Source organism: Typopeltis vanoorti, chromosome 8, assembly GCF_054136105.1.
Source record: "Typopeltis vanoorti isolate ZY-2024b chromosome 8, IOZ_Tvanoo_1.0, whole genome shotgun sequence".
Lineage (NCBI taxonomy): Eukaryota > Metazoa > Arthropoda > Arachnida > Uropygi > Thelyphonidae > Typopeltis > Typopeltis vanoorti.
The window spans coordinates 123,031,945-123,054,841 of NC_143556.1; the positions used below are offsets into that span (position 1 = coordinate 123,031,945).

The following is a 22,897-nucleotide window of genomic DNA, read 5'->3' on the forward strand; positions in this document are numbered from 1 at the left end:
AAATCGTGGGAAACTACATTGCTAAGCCGTGGAGTGCTAATGTAATCTATTATGCACGTGATCATTTTAATATGCAAGAACTTTGATTTATTTCAACACAATGACACATTGTTTAGTCGAAGTGTTCATCTTTTAAGAAATATTTTCTAATGTTTGAGTTATTAGTTAACTTTTGTGCATGTTTACTGGCAACTTTGTAAGGGCAATAATTTTTCTCTGTTACTTCCACCAATGTTACCAAACCCGTAGCTTAAATTGGCCTACTCTTTTAATCTTCCTTAATGAAGATGGACTAAAAATAAATATATGAGGATTAAATAATTAAGATACTCTGATCTAGAGAACAAGCATGAAACTTTTCTTGTGCGCTTAATCACTCTAATAAGCAGTCTCATTGGAATGATCTTCTACATAAAGACGTTCAAAAATCATTCATACACAACATAGGATTCGAATCTTCAGACAGGTTGGAGAGCAGACACATTATCCACTCATTCAACCAGGCAAACAGACTTGTAATCGGGTTCTAAAAAATGGGTTTAATTATGTTAACTACGCAGTGGAAATTTACTAATTTATCGTTTATCTTTAAACATCTATATTGCATTACGGAATTTTTCGATGGCTATATGTTAGAAACAGTTTATTTTTCTATTTGCTAATCTGAAAGTTATTATAAACTCGTGAAAACAACGTTTGAATCTCGCTACTTATAAATCCATTTTGTAAAAATTACAGGCACACAAGTGATTCCCCACTTCATTAACCTCATAACTGTTCATTTCGCACTCCATTAATGGTCCACCTGTGGTTGTGATTACAGTGCATTTATCGGAACGTATATGCTTTAATGAGTACACATTCTAGAAAATCTTCTGAAGGATACTAGCAGTTTGGTCAAGTATTCACCAAAAATGGAAGAATGCATGAAATTACGTGGAATGCATGAATGCATTCTCTACCCGACTCTTTCTCACTCAACCTCCATGGTAGAAAAGTTGTCAAAATGCTATATATATATATATATATATATATATATATATATATATATATATATATATATATATATATATATATATATATATATATATATATATATATATATATATATATATATATATATATATATATATATATATATATACAGTCATTCCTCGACTTACGTCCGGGTTCCTTTCCATCCGACAGGACGTAAGTCGATACATTAAATCAACAGAGTTATAGGGATTAGGGACTTAACCGTAATAGGTATACTGTCATTTTAATTTTTAAACATTATGTTTCCACTATTCCAAAGTGCTTTGCTTGTTCCTCTTCTTCTTTTCATCATAAATTTGTTCATAGCAAGCAAACGCGTCATGTACTTTCGTTTCTACTAATAAGTATCATTCAACATTGGGGTCCATGTCTTCAACCATTTTGAGAACATCGCTAACTGCATAGAACATTTCTGCAAGACCCTTCACTGTGAATTGTTTAACTACTCTCCTTGTTTCTCTTTTCCCTCTTCCTTTTCTCGTTTTTCCTCTTCAGCAACAGTTGTTCCTCCAGTTCGACCAGTTCTTCGTTCGTCAGCTCTTCAGGGCAACTTTCTATAAATTGAATTGTGTCGTCATCATTCACTTTGAAATTCAGATTGTTTGCTAGGCCCACTATTACAAACTTCCAAAACCATGCAGAAACCTTTTTAATGTCTTTTTCCATATGCCACTCATACATTGAGAGGTCACTTCGTCCCAGGCCACAGCAATATTTTTAATAGCATGATAAATATTGAATGTTTTCCAGAATTGCATGAGAGTCTGTTCATTTCCTTCAGTGACAGAAATGGCTTGTGAAGGCTTATGCCTTAAACACTGCAAGAACTCCCTGATCCATCGGTTCGATCAATGAAGTAGCGTTTGGAGGGAGAAACATGATCTTGAACTTGCTGAAGATCATCGCTATAAGACTTACAAGACGGATGACCTGGAGCATTATTTAGAATTAATAAAATTTTAAATTCTACATTTTCTTTCGCTCAATAGCTTTTTATTGCACTCGCAAAACAGTTGATCAAGGCGTCCTGAAACAATTTTTGAATCATTCATTCATATTGCTTCGATAATGAACTGGGAGTATGCATCCTAATGGTTTTGATGATTCGTGGATTCTCACTGTGTCGTATCACAAATGGTTTCAGTTTATATCCAGCAACATTACCCGTAACAGAATCGTAATACGGGCATTAAGAGCTTTGAAACTAGGGATAGATTTCAGATTTTTGTGAATGAATGTCCGCTCGGACATTTTTGTCCGAAATAAGGACGTCTCATTCATATTAAATAATTGCTATGGCAAATAATTTTCCTCTGTAATAATTTTATCCAATTTTTCAACAAACTCCTTGGAAGATTTCTTAGCACTTGCAGATTCCCATACATTTTCATATTATGCAGCGCAAAACTCTGCTTGAATCTCATGAACCAACCGGAAGAAGCCTTTGAATTCGTAGTCATAATCTGGTTCTGCTTTCTCCCTCAACATGTTGAAGAAACTTAGTGCCATAGCGGTTATAGTCAGAGTGCTAAGGAGTATGCGCTTTTGGTTCAGGTCCGCTATATATAGCAGAAAATGTTATATATTCCCTTATGGGATCACGGATGTATCTTCGAAAGAACGTAACTCGAACGGTAGTATATATCTCCCTTAATGCAAAGCACATCTCCTTGCGGACATGTATGATGCTATGCATTAAGGGAAGAGCCACTACCCAGACCAGATTTGATCTTTATTGAATGTTCAAGTACAGGTCAAACTCCAAAAACTCAGCGTTGTTCCCCTCAGTAACAGACTCACCCTGCCATTGAGAAGAACTCTCAGCGTTGGCTTTACCCCGTTGCAGGCTCACCCCACCACAGAGCAAAGCCGCTCTTTTGCTCATATGTCATCTAACAACAACAGCCGTGCCTCAGTTAACTTCATGGACTACAGCATTGCCATTCATCACCCAAGCTTCCAACCAGTTTCAACCTTTATTGAGGTTTCGTCATTGGGAGCCAGACCCTAAGATGCCAAGGTTGAATTAATGTAGAACTTAAAAATTTTACCTATACAAGTTGCCACAAGGTGCTTTGATCTTATTAAATAAAATTCTCAGGATGAGAGAAAGATGCCGAATGTTTTTTACCTTGGGTATACTATATGTTAAAGATACCAAGCAATTTCATAAACTTGGTTTTAATCCTTTTTCCCAAGTAAGCAAACAGACATGTAAGTCTAGTTTGTGCCTGAATTATTTTCAGGTCTGAGTCAACTTTAACGTATAGTATACCCAAGGTACAAAACTTTCTACATCTTTGAATGAAAGCCAAAAGGCTATTTTTCTGGCAACCTTAATAATAATGAAGGGGATACAAATCCTTTGATGTTTATCTGCCAGTAAGCGAAACTCTAAGAACTAGGACTAAGATCTATGAGATCTCATAGATCTTAGTCCTAGTTCTTAGAGGTTCGCTTACTGGCAGATAAACATCGAAGGATTTGTACCCTTCATTATTTCTACATCTTTCTCTCATCCTGAGATTTTTATTTAATAAGGTTAAAGCACCTTGTGGCAACTTTTATAGGTAAAATTTATAAGTTCTGCATTACTTCACCCTTGGCATCTTAGGGTCCGGCTCCCACTGACGAGACCTGAATAAAGGTCGAAACCGGTCTGGGTAGTGGTCCTTCCCTTAATGCATAGCATCATATATGTCCGCAAGGAGATTGCTTTGCATTAAGGGAGATACTAAGGGAAAGTAATCAGAGCTTACTCCACCTTTACCTCGAGTTGCCTCAGACATGAAAATGCTTCAGGAGCAAACTTGACTTACCTGTCTGTTTGCTTACTTGGGAAAAAGTATTAAAACCAAGTTTTTAAAAGTGCTTGGTAATGCTATATATATATATATATATATATATATATATATATATATATATATATATAATAATAAAACTTTTGACTCTAATTCACTTTACCTGAGAGTTAAAGAACTGATTTCGGGTAAATTACTCATGCAGAATGCTAGCAAGTTCAAGAAAAGCGAACTTTTCAAGAAAAAGTTACTCAAACGTTTTACCTAAAACAAAATGTTAAAAAAAAAATAGAATTCGATGGTCGCAACTTTTGCACACTCACTTTGCACACTCACTATCTATCTTATGATATGTGAATGTACATTATCATTATAATCTCAAAACCCATAAATCGTGGGACTGTCATAAAAAAGTTAGATTTAAACTTGAAGTTGTGTGTCCATTACCTCTTTTGTCATTAACAAAATTTGATTAAAAAAAAGCAGAAAACAAAATCATGAATTAAACAGAGCAAAACTGATCATTAATTATCATGGTATCAGTTGAAAAGTTTATTTTATTTTATTTATTTTTCAATAGCGCACACTATTAAGTTTTCATTATAGTTCTCGATAGTCATTTAATTTGCTACAGGGAAGATCGATTCGCCTTAGAATTTCCTTGAATCATATATTCTTCTTTCACTTTCTCAGTTTGAGATAATGAAAAAGTAACTCTTGTTTTTTCCGTCTATATCTTTAGAATGAACAAAAACAGATCTGCTATGCCTTGCCATTAAGTTTGAACGTTGGAACAGCTAAGCTGCTATCCACTTAGCGAAAGAAGTCAATAACTGCCATCCCTAACTGAACATTCAAACCACACTAAAATATTAGCTTAGACTTCAAGAAGTAAATGTCGTCTTGTAGTATTAGCCTTTCCCTTCGTCCTGTGACTGTAATGCGTTTCCTTCCTTCTGGTTCGTGTCATTTTCGCGTGAAGAAGTTCATCAGAATGAAGTCCTGTCCTTTGACAAGTGACAGTGGTGATTTTCTCACGAACGGTTATTCGGTGCCTCTTTGTCGTTTAGCATCCATTCTTACCTTATGATGAAGATTGAATATGTTGCGAAGTATTCATTACTGAATACACAGTCTGGAAATAAAGATTAACATGCGATAATGAAAAGTGCTTTATTTAGTTTTTAATAATACGAAGTTCTGAAATTTTATGATATTTTTTTGATTTATGATATCGATAAGCTGATTTTTTTTTGTTTCAGCAAGCACCTCAGGAATCACCCAGAATTCAGAAAACATGTTCAGAACACAAAACGGAAGGAATTTTGTGTCTACTAATCACATTTTATTCAAAGCAGGTTAGATGGACCATTAAATAGTTTAAGTATCTGGTTCATGACCAGAGGATACACGAATGATCATATTCCTATTCATTCTCAGGAGCAGTCTTGTAAAGTATAGACACCTGTAATGAAGATATCTGTGTTGTCGTATGAAGAAAAGTATCAGTCTCACTTGATAATATTTGTATATTGTATACTATATTGCAACGGCTACGGTACGAGTCGGCTCATTGTTATGTACTCTTCGCAGGTGGTCGTCGTGCACAGGGCAGTGCAAAGATTCTCGAGACCCGATGGTAGGCTTTATATATATATATATATATATATATATAAAATATACATATATATATATATATATATATATATATATATAATATATATATATATATATATATATATATATATATATATATATATATATATATATATATATATATATATATATATATATATATATATATGTATGTATATTTTATATATATATATATATATATATATATATGTATGTATATTTTATATATATATATATATATATATATATATATATATAAAATATACAGTGTCAAGTTATCCATTCGTAATGGATGAACCTAGAGAGAGAGAGAGATACCGATACTATATAATAAAATAAATAAATATTTTTTATAGACGGGCTATCAGGCACAAAACGTTGATATTGCAGATTCCGAAGTACCAATCAATTAAACTATCATTATCGAATCAAATGACCTTTTTGAACAGGGTTATTCGTCATTTCTACACACTTGTGTAGGTAAGAATACTTTTCTTAAAATAAAAATATTAATTTTCAATGTCAAGTTTTTAACATAATTTAATTTAATTTTCAATTTTAAGTTTCAACATTGATGTAACAAATACCTTAATCACTCTTAAATTCTTACCTCAAAGTTCATATTCGAATGAAATTCAAAAGAATATTCTTTATTTGCGGGACAAGGAGGACAGTATCCCTGATACACATGTAAGCACTATGTGATATACTACCACTATGTAGTATACATGCTATGTAGTATATTACATGATATGTAATATAATACCAGGGCATTGCTTACACATGTAAGTACTGCTCTGGTAGTATATTACATGACATATTTTTGAATCTTCGATTAACCAAGTCTTGAATTTAAATATTACCTTTCTAATGATATTTCTGTACTGATCAATTAACATTTAATGTTATAACGTAAAGAAATTAAATATATGGCCACATTTAGAACACAAGAAAAATCAAGAAATTGTCAAATAATCTCTTTAGAATTTCTTAGAGGTATTCTCATACCTCTCAGTCCTTCAAATGAAAAAAAAAAAAAAAGTAAAAAGAAAGTTTAAAAAAGTTACTTGCTATCCGATAAAGACTGACACTGGCTAAAATTACGTTGAAATAATATCGGTTAATTACGTGTGTTCTTCAGCAGGTTATTAGTCAGTTTTGAGAGATGGAAAACTGAGCTCCGGAAAGAAAATTACAGTCCGCTCAGTACTGGACTGAGTAACACTTCTTGTGGTAAAACTATTTAGCCATTAAAATGCTGATTGATGTCAATGAACATTTTGTTTCTCGCATATGAGTAAAATTAAATAATTTTGTTTTATTAGTAGGAATCTGTCTATTATGATCATTATTAATAACTAGTGAACTTGTTTCCTCAAAATTGATAATTAATCTGAATGTAAGTTTCTTTTTAATTTTCCATTTTGATTTTCCTTCTAATTTCGACCATTGTATTTGCTACATGACGTAATCTAACAAAGACTTGTGATTTCGTTTTTGGTCCCTTCACAAATATTCGGATCGCATTTTATAGTATTTATTACCCGATAGATGTTTAGATATTCAGTTACTTTTTTGTTCAATAATTTTGAAAACTAAATTATTTGGTTTCAATTCAGTTAAAGAGGACAACGATGGACAGAGTGTACTCTGTCCATCGTTGGACAGGATGCACCAGCAAAGCATGTGTATCCTTTGAGTGACATATTTCCAAAGGAAATATACCATCAATATAGCAAAAAAAAGACAACATATTTTTGAAATTCTGAGAATTTTTAAATGAAAATACTCTAATAAAATTATTATACTAGTAGAAAATATTTTATTTAAATAATTAAATGAAATAAAATAAAATAAAATAAATCCACTACTATCTCATCCTCTAAGGGAATAGGTAGCGCTACTTTAATCTGAACCTTTTGATAACAGAAGTCGCAGCCACCCTCCATCCTTCAAGCGTTCACTGATAGTGAGCCAAGCTATCAATGAATCAAAGCTTTTCAGGAGAAAAAGTGGTGAGACTACTGTCTCCATCTCTTGGCCCTAAACCACAAGATTCATATTACTGCATGTAATAATGTGATTTCAATTAATTTGTGAATGATATTTCTGTACTGATTAACATTAAAATTTAATGTTATAATATAACATATAAAAAAAACTCAGAAAACTCCTGATTATAGTGTGTACCTCATACTGAATAATCCTGTCCATAAATTAGCTTATGATAGTGCACTTCATTCCTCCTGAATTTCTCATGCAGCGCTCAAAAATCCCGAACAACCTATCTGGTAACCTTTAATACTATTAGAACGTAGTATTCCTTTTTTTCTCCAGCGGAAAGGATCTTAGCCTATCACCTATCTTTACCATCAATAATACAAAAAATCACTAGACAGGATTAGATCTCTCTCTTTCGATTGACATTTAACTCCAATCTCTTTCTGTATAAACACCTCATATCGGTAGCTTTCTCAGCGGCTAAAAGCTAGGCATTTTTTTCATTTTCGCATGCTTAAGCTAAAACCACCCTAAAATTCTTCATGCTGTACAGAGGAGAACAATTTGGCAGATAGATGATTCCTTCTCACTAATTTATTTCAACACTATCTTAGTTCCTAAGATTCTGTGTAAACTGTTACTTGTTTATTCCTGCTACTTACGAGGGTCGGCTGGAAAGTTCTCGGTCTAACAATGAATAAAGGAATTTATAATTACAAGGTTTTTTTTCAACATAATCTCTCTTAAGGCTAATACATTTATTCCAGCGATGTTTCAGCGCTATATTCCCGTCCCTGTAGTGGTTCTCAGTAAGATCTGCAAAATACCCCTCTACAGCTGCAACCACGTCTTGATTCGAAGAAAAACGCTGATCAGCAAGGAAGAGTTTTAGTTTTGGAAAGAGATAGAAGTCCGAAGGAGCCAAATACGGGAATATGGTCGATATTCCAACAATTCATACTGCAGATCCCTTAATTTTCCCATTGCCAAAACATCTTCGTAGGCAGGTGCATTGTCCCGATGAAAGAGGATTTTTTACTTCTGCAAACCGGATCTTTTCTCACGAATTTTTTCGTCTAGTCTGATTAAAATATCGGAGTAATATTCCCCGCTTATTGTTTTACCCTTTTCAAGATAATAAACAAAATGCCTTTAGCATCCCAAAACACCTATTCCATGACCTTTCCTGCTGGTGGAACCGATTTTGTCTTCTTTAGCGCTGAACAACCGGCTTCTGTCCACTTTTTTGACAGCTGTTTGGATTCTGGTGTGTACTGGTGAATCCAAGTCCTATCCATAGCATGAATCGACGCACAAAATCAGTTTTATTCTTGTTAAAACGCTCCAAGCACTGTTCAGAGATTTTCATGCAAGTGCGTTTTTGATCTGCTGTGAGCAAGGGCGGTACCATCTTGTGCAAAGCTTTATCATTTGCAATTCTTCACGCAAAATATATCCTACACGTTCTTTTTGAAATGCCTATAGTCTCAGCAATTTCACGCACTTTGATTCGCGGGTCATCCTATAACATATCAATGATTTTTGGTGTTGTTACACTTTTTGGACGTTCTTCAAGGGATCATCTTCAAGGTTGGTACGGCTACGTTAAAATCCGGCAGCCCATTTTTTAATTGATGAAAATGAAGGAGAAAAGTGCCCATAAACGTTTATGAGCTTCGAATGAATTTCTTTTAGAGTTAAACCTTCTTTTACAAAGAATTTTATAACGATACTCAATTTTATCCATTTCAAGGGATATAGACAACACTTTTGCTTCAGACAGCTGTATAAAATAAACTACTTGATAGTTTTTTTTTATATGACTTGCAATTTCACAAGGATGCTTATGACAGATGTACCGACTTAGAAAAAAGAATTGTGCAGATAGTGTTGCCCTCTATTTTCGAGGCCGAGAACGTTTCGGACCACCCTCGTGCAATTAATTTCGCTTACCAGTCGAAGTCCCGGATTCAAACATTTAAATGCTCCACTGAGAAGAGAATTCCACGTAGAGCGAATTTCAAAGATCTAGAGAGCAAGGTCGGAATTTACTTCTGAAGAAAGCATTTTTCGCAATTCTCCATAACGAATTTTTGTTATTGTGTTTGTTGTTGATATACAAGAGCAGCTAATTCTAATTGCATGGATTTATTGAAAGAGATTATCGTTCCAAATCATTTAAGTGTTTAGGAATACACAAAAATGATAAGAAAATTACTTATTTTATATTGAAACAAAATAACTCAAAATATGCAAATAATATTCGGCATACTAAAAGTATATTATTACAATACGATTTTTCATTTTCACATCAATCAAGAAATCGGTATGAAAGTGCACTTTCAATCTGATAATTACGGGAACAAACTTTTATTCGGTATTCATTTCCTGAAAGTCGAGTAGCATGTAAATATATCTCCATTCCTTATCAGGATATGTTATAACTAGGCATATAACATGCATGTTTCGCTCGCAACAAAATCTGAGAACGGATTCTTCTTCTCAAAGAATTTTTTTTGTTAATATACCTTTCATTCTAAACGAATGAGAAAACGGAATTCTCGAGGCTGTCGAGGTTATATTTATTCATTTTACTGGTCGCCTATACCATAAATTGCTACGGAAATGAAAAGCAATTCAGTCAGTCGTTCCCCCCATGAATTGAATAGAAGTAAATTTAATGTTTATTATGTATGTGCATATTGTCAGAACGTGCCACTTTCATTGCATGACGAAGGAAACTTTTTTTTGCCTCAATTAGGACTTCAGTTTTAAACTGGAGAATCATCGCAATAAATTCGAATTTTCTGAGTGTCGAAGAACATTTGTTTTTGGCGAATTGTCCGGCCAGTATTATAACTGACTTTGAGAGAACTCTATCAGAATCTATTCATGAAATGCTATAAATTCAATTAGTTTTTCAGAAACTTTACTTTCTTTCATTTAAAGTTGTAACTTTCGAATGAATTAAACAAGTTAGTGTCATCTGACTGTCTTTAATTCTCATTCCTGCTTCCCTTTTTTTCTGCTCAGAGAAAAGGTTCTCATATCCCAGAGTATGCAAAATACTCTTCTCTTTTCTTCTCTTCTCTTCTCTTCTCCTCTTCTCTCTCTCTCTCTCTCTCTCTCTCTCTGTGTGTGTGCGTGGTGGTGGGGGGGGGGCATATTATATATTAATAGGACAGAAATCTTTTACAATACAGTGACTAGCACGTGAGTTGTATTCGGTATTATCGTTACCGGTCGATGATTTCCTTTACACTGCGTTGCACGTGCTCTTTGCTTGTACGTTTTACTAGTTTTCAGGGATGATCTCATGACTCTGAAACAATTCCACAAGTACTTGGTAGCCTGAAACTGGATAAATTTCGCCAGTTTTTTCTTTAAATCATAGTTAAATGTTTGTTCTATTTCTGCAAATTGAATATCAGCAAACATATGTATCCAAAAATTACCACTGAGTAACAATTAACTAAATTATCATTTAATTGGATATGCCAGTGATAAGAAAATCATTCATGAATTTCGTTTAATCGAAGTATAATTGATTTGATTTTTTTTTGAAAGTAAGACATAATTTAAGTGGGTGGAGAAAAAACTAGTGTCCATCTGCAATGGGTAAATTATCAATCTTATTAGTTTGACAATATGGCCAGATTAGCACTGGTAAGTGGCAGCGATAACTAGTTATGTAATTTATACCATCTTTTCATTGTTTTTAAGAAATAAATGACGTGACACGACAGATAGTAAAAACCCTTCTATAACGAGGTCCAGAACTAACCGATTCTATGTTGATGAGCACTTAAAACGTATGACTGCATTTTGACCAGCACAATACCCTAAATCCAAGGACTACAATTTGATCCTTTCGTTTTTAAGTAATTTCAAGCTTGACCCACTCACAGTCTGAAATATTTAAGTAAAATATATTTCTTCTCTTATTCCTGTTTACGACATGTTATCCAGATACATCACCTAAACGGCTGATGTCTACAATACTATTAGCAGTGACCTTACTTCCATTAGAAACGAGATTACGCGAGAATAATTCGATCAGGGAAGCACCCCAATAAATTCAAAATAATGACCAATTAGATCCAGACGTTTGTCGAGTTACCATTTCCTCTAGGGTAAGAATAAATGTGAGCGCGTGCTCGTAGGAAGTCGACTAGCAGATCATCTGGTGATTTACATTTCAGATAATTTAAATGGCCTTCTCGTGTTAAGCAATTTACATAGTTTCCTAGGCATATCTCTTACCACAGAATTTGTTGCGGATATTACTAAACGAATATTATGCAATTAAATCCAAAGGTTTTGGTATTATTCACACAGAAACCGGAGTAATGGAGGGGGTTTCACTTTCACCATCTATCAATCACTGTTACAGTTGCGATTCTCTTGAGGTTGAACTTGAGAACATTATTTGAAGCACCTTTAAAGTTTTTCTACTTACACGTCGATTCTCCGGAGGAAGCACGAAGAAAATTAGAAGCAGCGGAAAGTTTAATGGAATGCAAAACGGAGAAGAGAGGTTTAATGATATGTGCAGCATCAAGAGAAAATTCGATCGAACAGGTAATCGGAATAAGCCGCAATTTTAGATCGACATTTGCTCATTTGATGGGATCACGCATAACAGATAAGTCAGTGTGTATATATATATATGAGATCAATATATATATATATATATATATATTGTTCTCAGAAATACAAGTGCAGCCATAAGAATAAAATAGGCTCTTATGTTTACAATCTCGTATTATATCCATATAGCTGGAAATTTGCTAACCCTAAAATTGCTTTCACCACCCTAAATTGCTGTGTTTATTTTATTTTACTTATTTATCTGTTTGTTTATTTGGAAACAACTAAAGCTCGTGTACATTCCTTAGGCTTCGAATTAAGTTATGCTTCAGGAAAAGATAGCGTCTCCGCTCCTAGAACTACTTGTTTAAGTGCAAATCCCACTGTAGCATATTGAGATATGAACTCGCACTCTGTTTATTGGAGATATCGATTAATGCAGCGGGAGTGTCTGGGCTCGAACATGTTTAGAACGAGAGAAACCTTTATAAAGTCTTGTTTTCAGCGAGCACATTCGCAGGATGCAGGAATTTCAGGATATCGCGTAATCACCTCAGAAAATTCATTGTCCTCAGAGCCTCAATTGCTTTGGCCGTAATTCCGACAACTGAAATTAACTTCCCGGTTGATTTTAGTTTCTCTCATCATCTTTTGCATCTATCTACTGCTATCATCATTTTTTGCAAATGATGATAGAAGCAGATAAAGTGCATCCTTCATTTGAATTCCTTTGCTTCGTTATTATCAGCATACACATCTAGAAATATCTAGATGCACATTTGGAAAACATAGTACTTTACACAAGTAATATGTTTTCTCTGAATCGGTTGTAATTATCATTCGAGGTGGATTAATATTGTCATACAAAAAGGGTTCTTATTTTGTAATAGTCTACATCATGTCAAAAGAGAACTACGTATGAATAGCAACTATAAAAAATACAATGTGGACTATTCTGAGCTTCATAAGAAGACTAAAAAAAGCATAATATTCAAAGCACAAATTTGTTTGTAGAACCAGGAATTATCATACCATGATTGAATGTTATCTCCTTCTTCCTCTTGTTGTTCTATAAAAATATGAAATACTTCATTCTATCCATTTCTGTGTTTTTGTTACCAAATTACAATTGCTGGCAATGTAAGCATGCCTTAATTCTTTTGTATAATCCTACCTACTTTTGGTGAATTCAAGACTATCGCTTTGACAAATGAGTATCTTATCGCTTCTCATATCAAGCGAAAGTGCTGCATTTTTTGGAATGTTCAATGTTCAATGTTTTGGTTCGCTAATGAAGTCACTTGAGCTCGTAATTGAAAACAACAACAAAAACATTGTGTATGCGTGCGACTTTAAAGCCACCAGAGTTTTCGAAATACTTAATTCAATTCTCACGACATAATATTTATCATACTTTGTTTTTGCAAATGATGATAGCAGCAGATAAAGTGCTTCCTTCATTTGAATTCCTTTGCTTCATTATCATCAGTTATACACATCTAGAAATATCTAGATGTACATTCTGGTATTTTCAATCCCATTCAGGCGTGCGTCTTTCCCACCATTATGCAAACATTTTTTATAAGAAATAGTCTGTCTAAAACATTTATAAATTTCTTTATGTTTCCTGAACGTAGATATCTGTGAAATTTTGAGGGAAATATTTCCTATGGTGAATAGGGCAGACTTTTTTCCTGAAGTAATTGAGTCAAGAGCAACATTTTTTATGTGCATGGTACAAATGCGTTGCAAGTTTTAAATTTTAAACTCATTCTCTTCTCGTCTCACTAAGCTGCAAGAATTACGTGGGTGGTGTGAAACGTTCTCGGCCTAACAATGAAAAAACGAATTTATAATTTCAAAATGATTTTTTATTTTTTAATATAATCTCACTTAAGACTAATACATTTATTACTGCATCCTGCGAATGAGATCGCTGAAAACAACCCTTTGTAACGGTTCCTCCCGTTCTAAACATGTTCGAGCCTAGACATTGCCACTGCATTAATCGATATCTCCAGCGATGTTCCAGCGCCATTATCCCGTCCCGGTAGTGGTTCTTAGTAAGATCTGCAAAATATCCCTCTACAGCTGCAATCACCTCTTGATTCGAAGAAACACGCTGACCAGCGAGGAAGAGTTTTAGTTTTGGGGAGAGACAGAAGTCAGAGGGAGCCAAATCTGGAGAATAGGGTGTATGTTCCAACAATTCATAGTGCAGATCCCTTAATATTCCCATTGCCAAAACACCTTTGTGGGCAGGTGCATTGTCCTGATGAAAGATGATTTTTTCTTCTGCAAACTGGGTCTTTTCTCACAAATTTTTTTTTGTCTAGTCTGGTTAAAAGATCGGAATAATATTCCCAGCTTATTGTTTTACACTTTTCAAGATAATAAACAAAATGCCTTTAGCATCCCAAAACACCGATACCATGACCTTTCCTGCTGATGGAACCGATTTTGTCTTCTTTAGCCTGAACAACCGGCTTCTGTCCACTGTTTTGACTGCTGTTTGGATTCTGGTGTCTACTGGTGAATCCAAGTCTCATTCATAGTAATAAATCATTCTTGTTAAAACGCTCCAAGTTCTGTTCAGAGATTTTCATGCGAGTGCGTTTTTGATCTGCTCTGAGCAAGCGTGGCACCCATGTTGCGCAAAGCTTTCATTTGCAATTCTTCATGTTCATGTATCCTACACGTTCTTTTGAAATATCTATAGTGTCAGCAATTTCAGGCTCTTTGACTCGCCGGTCATTCAATACTATATCGTGGACTTGATCAATGATTTCTGGTGTTGTTACCTTTTTCGGCGTCCTTCACGTGGATCATCTTCAAGGCTGGTACGACCGCGTTTAAAATTGGCAGCCTATTTCTTAATTGTTGAAAATGAAGGATAAGAGCGTCCATAAACGTTTATGAACTTCGAATGAATTTCTTTTGGCGTTAAACTTTCTTTTACAAAGAATTTTATAACGATACTCAATTTTATCCATTTCAAGGGATACAGACAACACTTTTGCTTCAGACAGTGGTATAAAATAAACTACTTTATAGAATGACTTGAAATTTCACATGGATGCTTATGACAGATATAGTGGCTTAGGAAAAAAAAACTTGCGATACGGTTGCCATCTATGGTCGAGGCGGAGAACGTTTCAGACCACCCACGTAAACAAGTGAATCAAGGACCAAATATGAACCGCCCGTATTTGCTGTCCATGAAAATTTGAAACGGTTAACTTTCATTGCCAAGCTGAAAATTGGAATTTCGTGTGGTGGCCAACTTTCTTTTATTTTTTTATTTAGTTAACGACGTCCACGCGATAACGCCTAATCGGCCGTTTGGTGAGAACTCGCATCGCGCGATATCGCGTGATTGGCAATGACGTGTTAAATTGCAAACGCCATCTGAAGGAAGAAAGTGCTTAAAAATGAGATTAAACTGAACTTCGTAAATTAATATTGGCTTTCAATGAAACCTTCTGAGAAATAAAAATATATTATTAGGCGGCAGACTGAATTAGGTAAGAAAGAAGTATCAGGAAATCCTCTTTTCCTTCTCTCTCTCTTTCTCTTTCTTTAATGAGTTACTGAAATAAGAGTGTCATTATCCTTTATTCGGAACTAGTTCCATTTTGTTGTAAGGATCTCTCTGTTGTTAGTCATATCGAGGAATTAACAGGCCATAAGGGCAAACCAATCCACGCCATCCACTTCACAATCCAATTAAATGTATTGTTCTCTCTCATTAACCGTGTGTGCTTTCATATCAGAAGAAAATTTTAAATTGTGATTTCTGGAAAAAATGTCTCGATTGTGTAAGATTTCCTAAATCATGTGTACAGCTAGAATTGAGACAAACTAGTGCTAATCCATCTCGGAAATGTGTAAAGTAGGGATGTAGTTAGTATAAAGAGAGGACAATGTTGATATACATTCCACAGGATGCCTCTAGACTTCTCAAGAAACCTTGCAGTGCATCCTAGAATCGTTTTAAATAACCCTAAGAATGTTAATTATTCGTGAAATTTTGTAATTGGGCGTTCCTCAGTCCACGGTAAACAAGGTACTTAAAAAAACAATGGAATAAGCTCTAAAGTTTGAAGATAGTTTAGCATAATCACTGTGACTGGTGAATATTTTTAATTCCATAACATTATGTTGAAAATATTGAAAAATAGGCCAATTTCTTCGAATAGATTCCTCCATTTTCAAATGGAGGAATGGTCTGTATTTAGTTTACCTCAGATTATGAATACCATGAAAGAGATATTCCCCTCCCCACCTTGTGAATATTTAACGTGTACACATAAACACAGAAATGCCAGGCTTACTTGCAATCAAAACAGTAAGCAATGTGGTTTGGAGATAAATTAGAACATTACCCTCTTGAACAGCCTATGTCCTTATCACATCTTTCAGCTAGACAGCATCCGAAATTTTGGAAACGCTGGCCAACAAACTTTGAATGCCCATTCCCATATTGGGTTCAGTTGAAAATAATCGATTTTCTGTCCATTTCGTTTCCTTGTAGTGAAATCAGAAAGTGATCTAACTAGAAGCTCAAAATACGATATTCTGCAGCTTCACTTGTTTTGGCAATGATGTGGTGCACATTGCTACAGCTAAGTGTCAAGTTTGATATACATAAGCAAGGTGAGATGGTTAACTCAAGGGACCATGTCGAGAACGCATTAAATTCACAGACATAAATCATTTTACGATCATGTTTTGTGTATATATGTATAAAAATTACATCTTGCCTATGTGTTCTGAACACATATGCAAGATGGATTTTTTTGAATTCGGAAATCCATCATTTCCAATTATTTCGGAATTTAATCGTGCTTGAACGAATAAAATCTTAACGCGGAGATTAAATTCGACGGCACTCGAGGATAACTTCATTCACCATCTAAGAAAGCATCCATTATTCTCTAATATAATGATAACCGTATTTCCATTTGGTCCAGTAATGTACAGGTCAAGCCAAAATATAGCATTTACCCTCCAAGGTAAACCACATTGCCTGGGAGATGCTGTATGTTGACATGAAAAGAACCAATCAAACAAAAATTCCTGTTGCCATATTTTTACTATCTTTACAATGTCATTTCATTTCGGAGAAACGAAGCAAATTAAATTTGAAACTACCTATCACACAGAAGTTAAATTGAAAAATGGACTGCATTTGTGGTCACTTTAACATCTTTATATAGCATGTGTTCGATAATGATGGTCACTTCGAAATTTATCTTATCTACAAGATACCGTTTAAGAACTAGCACAACAATCGTACTCGACTATCAAATTAATTAATAAACCAATATAAATATAAATATAAATAAAGATATAAATATAAATATATATAAATAAATTTGATAAGCCAAATTAGCAAATAAGGGATAAATAATAGTTTAGAGCAGCTATTACTAATCCTATCGGAATAGTATAATTTGGCATTCAAGAGATGGGAAACCCAGAAAATGCCTCTAAAATGTGAAATAAATCACAAATCATCATAGTGGTCTAAGATGGGAAAGAAGTAAATGATGCCTTTTGCAGTACTGTTAAAAATAAAACTTCATTCTTAACTCTTTCCTAATTCACTTGAGAGAACATGTGGAGAGCAGCGTTTGAAACACAGGATTAATCAGAATGCTCTCTCTGTCTAATCCTTCTATCAGATGAATGAGGCTTAAATTGAAAAGAGTGTAACAAGATTTACCAATGGTTGGAAAGAACAGCGGGAATTTCATTTTGCATTAAGACGGTTCTGCAATGAAGTAAATGGTCTTATCAGCAATTTTTAGTAACTGAAACAGGATTTTCCTCTAAGTTCTTTAAGGTTGCTGTTATCTGTCTACCGCCTGGATGGAAGATCAAGTAAAAGAATCGATAACTGTTTTTTTTTTTTTATTAGTAACTTCATTTTTCTTTTTTGAAGTGTGCAATGTGACGTTCTGTTTCAAGAGAAGTTTCTCTGCAAAAGTTTCGTTTTCTGGGTGATTTGTAAGCATTTAAGATTTCTGTTATCCAGTTCAACATAATACCAGTCATAGCTTTTAATTAGCTCACAAGTTTTTTTGGGGAAAAAAACATTAAAAGAATTTTAGAAATTCAATTTTCGCTTGCTGATTTAAATTTATTGAGATTCTCTAACTTTTTTTCGCAGTTTGAAACGTCATTCAAAGGCGATTCATATTGTGTTTTCCATAGAGAAAGAAAAGAATATAATAAAAATAAACATCTGGAGATTGCCGCATATTTCAATAACAATTTCAAATAGTTAGTGAAGCGACAGCTAAGTCCAACAGAATCATTTGGCCCTTGTTTCTCTCATAAGCTTCTCGATTCTGTATGTCTGTTAGGAGTGAGGACATCACCGTCACGTTAGCAACTCCATAGATTATTTACGATCTCAACCTTTACATTTGGATAACAAGATCAGAATTCGAATCCAGTCTAGGAAGGGAAGAACCTTTGTAGGGACATTTTCAGCTGATGGTAAACTCATCGGTTTCATACATAATTAATATACATAACTGCCAGTATATGCAGTCAAGATGCAAATGCTGGCCTGATGGCCTTATTAGTCACGGCTCGAATAAAAAAAAATGACGATTACAAAGTCTTGTTTGGTAACGTCTAGACGATTATTCTGAAAAGTTTGAACACTCAAGTTGTATACCAAAATAACACAACATATTATGACATCATTTAAACTTAACCAGGGGGAAATATACTGATTAAAAGGTGAAAGAATATCATGATGTAGGACTTCAATGCTTAATTAGTCAATAACTGCTTGCATTCTTCTTAACGTGTATTCTTATGGTATCTGAATAGTATCTAGGAATTTGATGCTTTCGTTCCCATGACTTTGGTCTCACAGTTATGAGAAGAGATAATTCAGACTTACTTTTTTGAGTTCCCATATTCTCTCTCTTTAGTTACATTAAGATCTGTAAATAGAGGGTTAGGGAGAAACTTTTCCTTTTTCACCAAGTGATTGTTTAAACTGGTGAATACGGAGATCTGGCTTGAAGATTAGATGCATCAGCCTGGGAGTAGTTACCAACTTTCGACATTATTGTATTGTGTTTCGACAAAATTGAATTAAATCGAATTTTCAATAAAGACTTGAGCATATTTAATAAAAATCGTCAATTCTGCCTCATACAGACTGGCATCTGGTGATGAAATTGTTGCTATTTTGGAATTAACCGAAGATCAACAGAATAATTAATCGTGATTTTCTTCCTTGACTATTTGTATAATAACTAAAACACTTTTTTTGAATGTTAGTCTGGTGGGTTTTTAATTTAGAAACAACAGACAAAATATTTCATGCCTTTCTTGCCACTTTGCCTCTACCAACCATCTCATTGAGTGGGATAAGAGTCGTATGCCCTATATAGAAGAGAACTACCATTCCAGAACCTTCAAGGAGGCTGCTACGGTCGCCCGTTCAACAGGAAACCTAAACAAGAATCAAGGTCTAATCCTACCGGAAATTTGGAAAGCTTTAATCAGATCACTAAACATCAAAGAAATGAACTTTCACGCCAATTACATTATGTCTCGTAACAAATGAATCATGTTCCCTAGACACGCGCATTCTCTCGCACAATACTAATTTTGTATGAATTAGAACTGTAAGTTAAAAACCTAGTCTGTTACCTTCATATAGCTTACCAACTGTATTCCCTGAAGATGCTGATAGCAAAAATCGGCGAAACATGTAGGACAATAAATTAAAAACCCACCAAACTAACATTCAAAAAAAGAGTTTTAGTTATTATAGAAGAATTAATCATTTATCAGACTTTAGAAAGTTTCATCTATTCTGCTTATCAAGTTATGTAAAATTCAAAGGGTTGCTTTCTTTCTTTCTTTTCTTTTTTTTTTTTTTACTTTTTTCTCCTTTTTCATTGATAATCCTACTCAAGAAAGCTTGAGAACTTTAGTACTTGAGCACTATGAAATATTGGTTGGATAAGTCGGAAAGTGTTCCCAAAAATCAAACATTTTTCAAGTTAAATAGAATGCACAATAAGCAAAGTAGATGTGTCACTTTAAGCGATAGAAATCATCTAAAATCTCTCACAAACACTCATGCCAGAATAGCATTAGAACTCGTATCAAAGCAGAACCGCAATCTCCTTGGCCCACTAAGCTAGCAATTTTAAGAGCTAAAAAGTAACAACAACTAACAACTAACTTCAAAGTTAGTTGTTAGTGTGGATGTTTTAAATCAGCAGAGATCGAGTCAGAGAGAGAGAGAGAGAGAGAGAGAGAGAAATGTTTAAGTAAAAGGGGTTACGTGTATTGATTTAGCAAAGCTAACTTGTGGACAAGGTGTGATTGAGACCATGTATACAAAAACTCTAATGTTGGATTTTATTAAGGTAGTGAAAAATTCTATTTTATTGTGGAAATACCTAACAGTTAAATATGCTATCTGTAACATTTCTACATCTTGGACAGAAGTTAAAAGTGAAGCAAACGAAAAATCATTAAACTCAAATAATAGATATTTTAAAATCAATTCAAAATATTGACATCTGCGAAGACTTAGACAAGGAAAATATTAACGAGGGGTTAAATATAGACAAAAATGAAGCCGAATACGAAATATGACTGAAGGTAACAATTTCAAGTGCCACGAACCGATGCCTACGGCAGGATCAAGTGTTTCTATCGACGAGGACGATGATGAGAACCACAACTAGCTTACAAAATAAGGTGTAATGAAGCCCTAACAACTGAAGAAACATTACTTAAATTCGTGAAAAGTCAAGATGTTGATTACATTGGAGTTTTTCAAATTCGTGGAGGTATAATAAAAATTAAACAAAAAATAACGCTAAGAAGTAAACAAACTGAAATCAATGACTTTTTAACCGTGTTTTTCAATTATACGGATTCGAGCGTTCTCCAATTACACCGGATGATTGACGTTTTACTCTGATTACTTTATTTTTTAACAGTTCTCCATTCTCCACGTTTCTCTCAGCAGTCTTCTCCTACTGTCTTCTTGTGCCTTTCTGTATTTTTATAGATATTATAAAATTGTTTTGAAAACTGCAAGTACAATTTGAATGAGGATATAATCATTATCTCAAGCAAGAATCTAAGCGTGTATACATTTCTGCCCTATTGCAAAAGCACCTGCTCCTGTGTCCGTTATTAAGTATGACAATACTTATGATATAGTTTTTTCGTAGTTCCTTGCTAACACTAAATAGTGCTACCTTTTGGAAGAGGAAATGTGCGTGATTCTTTCTACACGAATCTCCGCAATACGGTACTAAAATCTGTTGATGATAAAACGCACATTTGCAAGCAACCTATTAGAATTCGTGTTCAAACAAACAACTATAAGGAAAACAACAGTAAGCTGAAATTTATATCTCGGTTATAGTAGTTTCAACTCGTACATGAATGAGATGTAAACTAAGCAGAGAAACACGACAAAGAAAAATGATCTGACGTGAAACACTGTAAGAATGTAAATGAGTGAAAACGAACAGACATAATAACACATAGATTTTTTTTATATTATTTGACTCACCTCCCATCAGAAGTTTCATTTGCCTCTACTTCTGGCCTCTTTTATTATCCGTTTCTAGATATATCTTCCTTCCATACGATTTCCATCAAAACAAATGCACATGAATATTCTTTACACGAACAGCGAAGTGTTGTAAATTATACATTAATTTTAATATGTGACTGTATAAACAAGTGGTTTTTTTGTCAATATATTTTTGCTTTATCTTTTAACGTGCAGTAAAAAGAGAGTACCGTACCTGGAACTTTCTGCTCTAGATGGTTATTTTGCTCAATCTAATTTTACGTTCTGGAAGATGTGCCTTGTGGCCAGCATTAAACAAGTTACCTTCTTGCTTTAGTATCAAATGTGGGCATTCCCGATTATTTCTATCTAGGGAACCAGAATTCCATTCTCTTAAATGGACAAGGACAAACCATTTCTTCCAACGAAATGAAGCAAAACTGGTTAATCAAATTTTCCTTTGGCGGAAAGATAATTAAATTAGTAGGGATAGCAGAAACCTTATTTATTATTCATTTTATTTTGTATATGTCCATCTTTTCATGCAGTTAAATATTTCTTAATAAGAATTTTACTTACAAATGTATGAAAATGCTGTGAAGATTGTTGAATCTTCTTCACCTCACGCTCTATTACCTACCATGGCGAATCTGTTACAAGGGTAAATTGCCCCAAAATTGCCTCTTGATCCAACATATTGAACATATCAGTTTTTTTTTAGAATATTCGAAGTTATGAAATTCCTTTCCTATTTTTCATTCCTAAATTTATTTTAACCCTAATTAATGTATTCCAATATTATTGAGTGGCACGAAAATTAAAACCATGTTTCTAGTTTCTGGAATTGAATTAAATTTCAAAGAAGCACAAATTGTTATAGCAGGAGAATTCTGCTATACATAACTATACATAAAACAGTGACAAAAAAAATCTCTTCACTGTTGCAGAGAAATTCTAAATTACTCAGTAGCAAAATTCTAGACTTGTATTATACATGTCGGCGTACATAGAGTAAAAATTAATGATATTACAGAATTACGAGTCAATGACATAAATTACTCCGTAATTGTTGGAGCTTCGAGAAAGTAAAAAATAAATAAATAAAAAGAACCTATACATATGCACCTACTTACATTCATGAAATTATAACATCATAAGACTAAATATACTGCTCAAAACAATTAGAGGATATTTTGGTTTTCTTGTAAATTATAAGGTTTAAAAATAATTCACAAATGTAACACATCTATTT

The 22,897-nt window shown here is 34.0% G+C and overlaps 1 protein-coding gene across 2 annotated transcripts in view; it reads right to left on the reverse strand.

Annotated features, from left to right (window-relative positions):
- Positions 1-21,711, reverse strand: part of Tk (Tachykinin) — a 56,155-nt gene extending 34,444 nt beyond the window's left edge. For both annotated transcript variants that reach the window (XM_090396919.1, XM_090396918.1), the window contains exon 1: positions 21,643-21,711. In XM_090396919.1, coding sequence (XP_090253045.1) covers positions 21,643-21,661 — 19 coding nt within the window. In that variant the 5' untranslated portion in view covers positions 21,662-21,711. The remainder of the gene's footprint in view (positions 1-21,642) is intronic.
- Between the last annotated feature and the right edge of the window lie 1,186 nt (positions 21,712-22,897).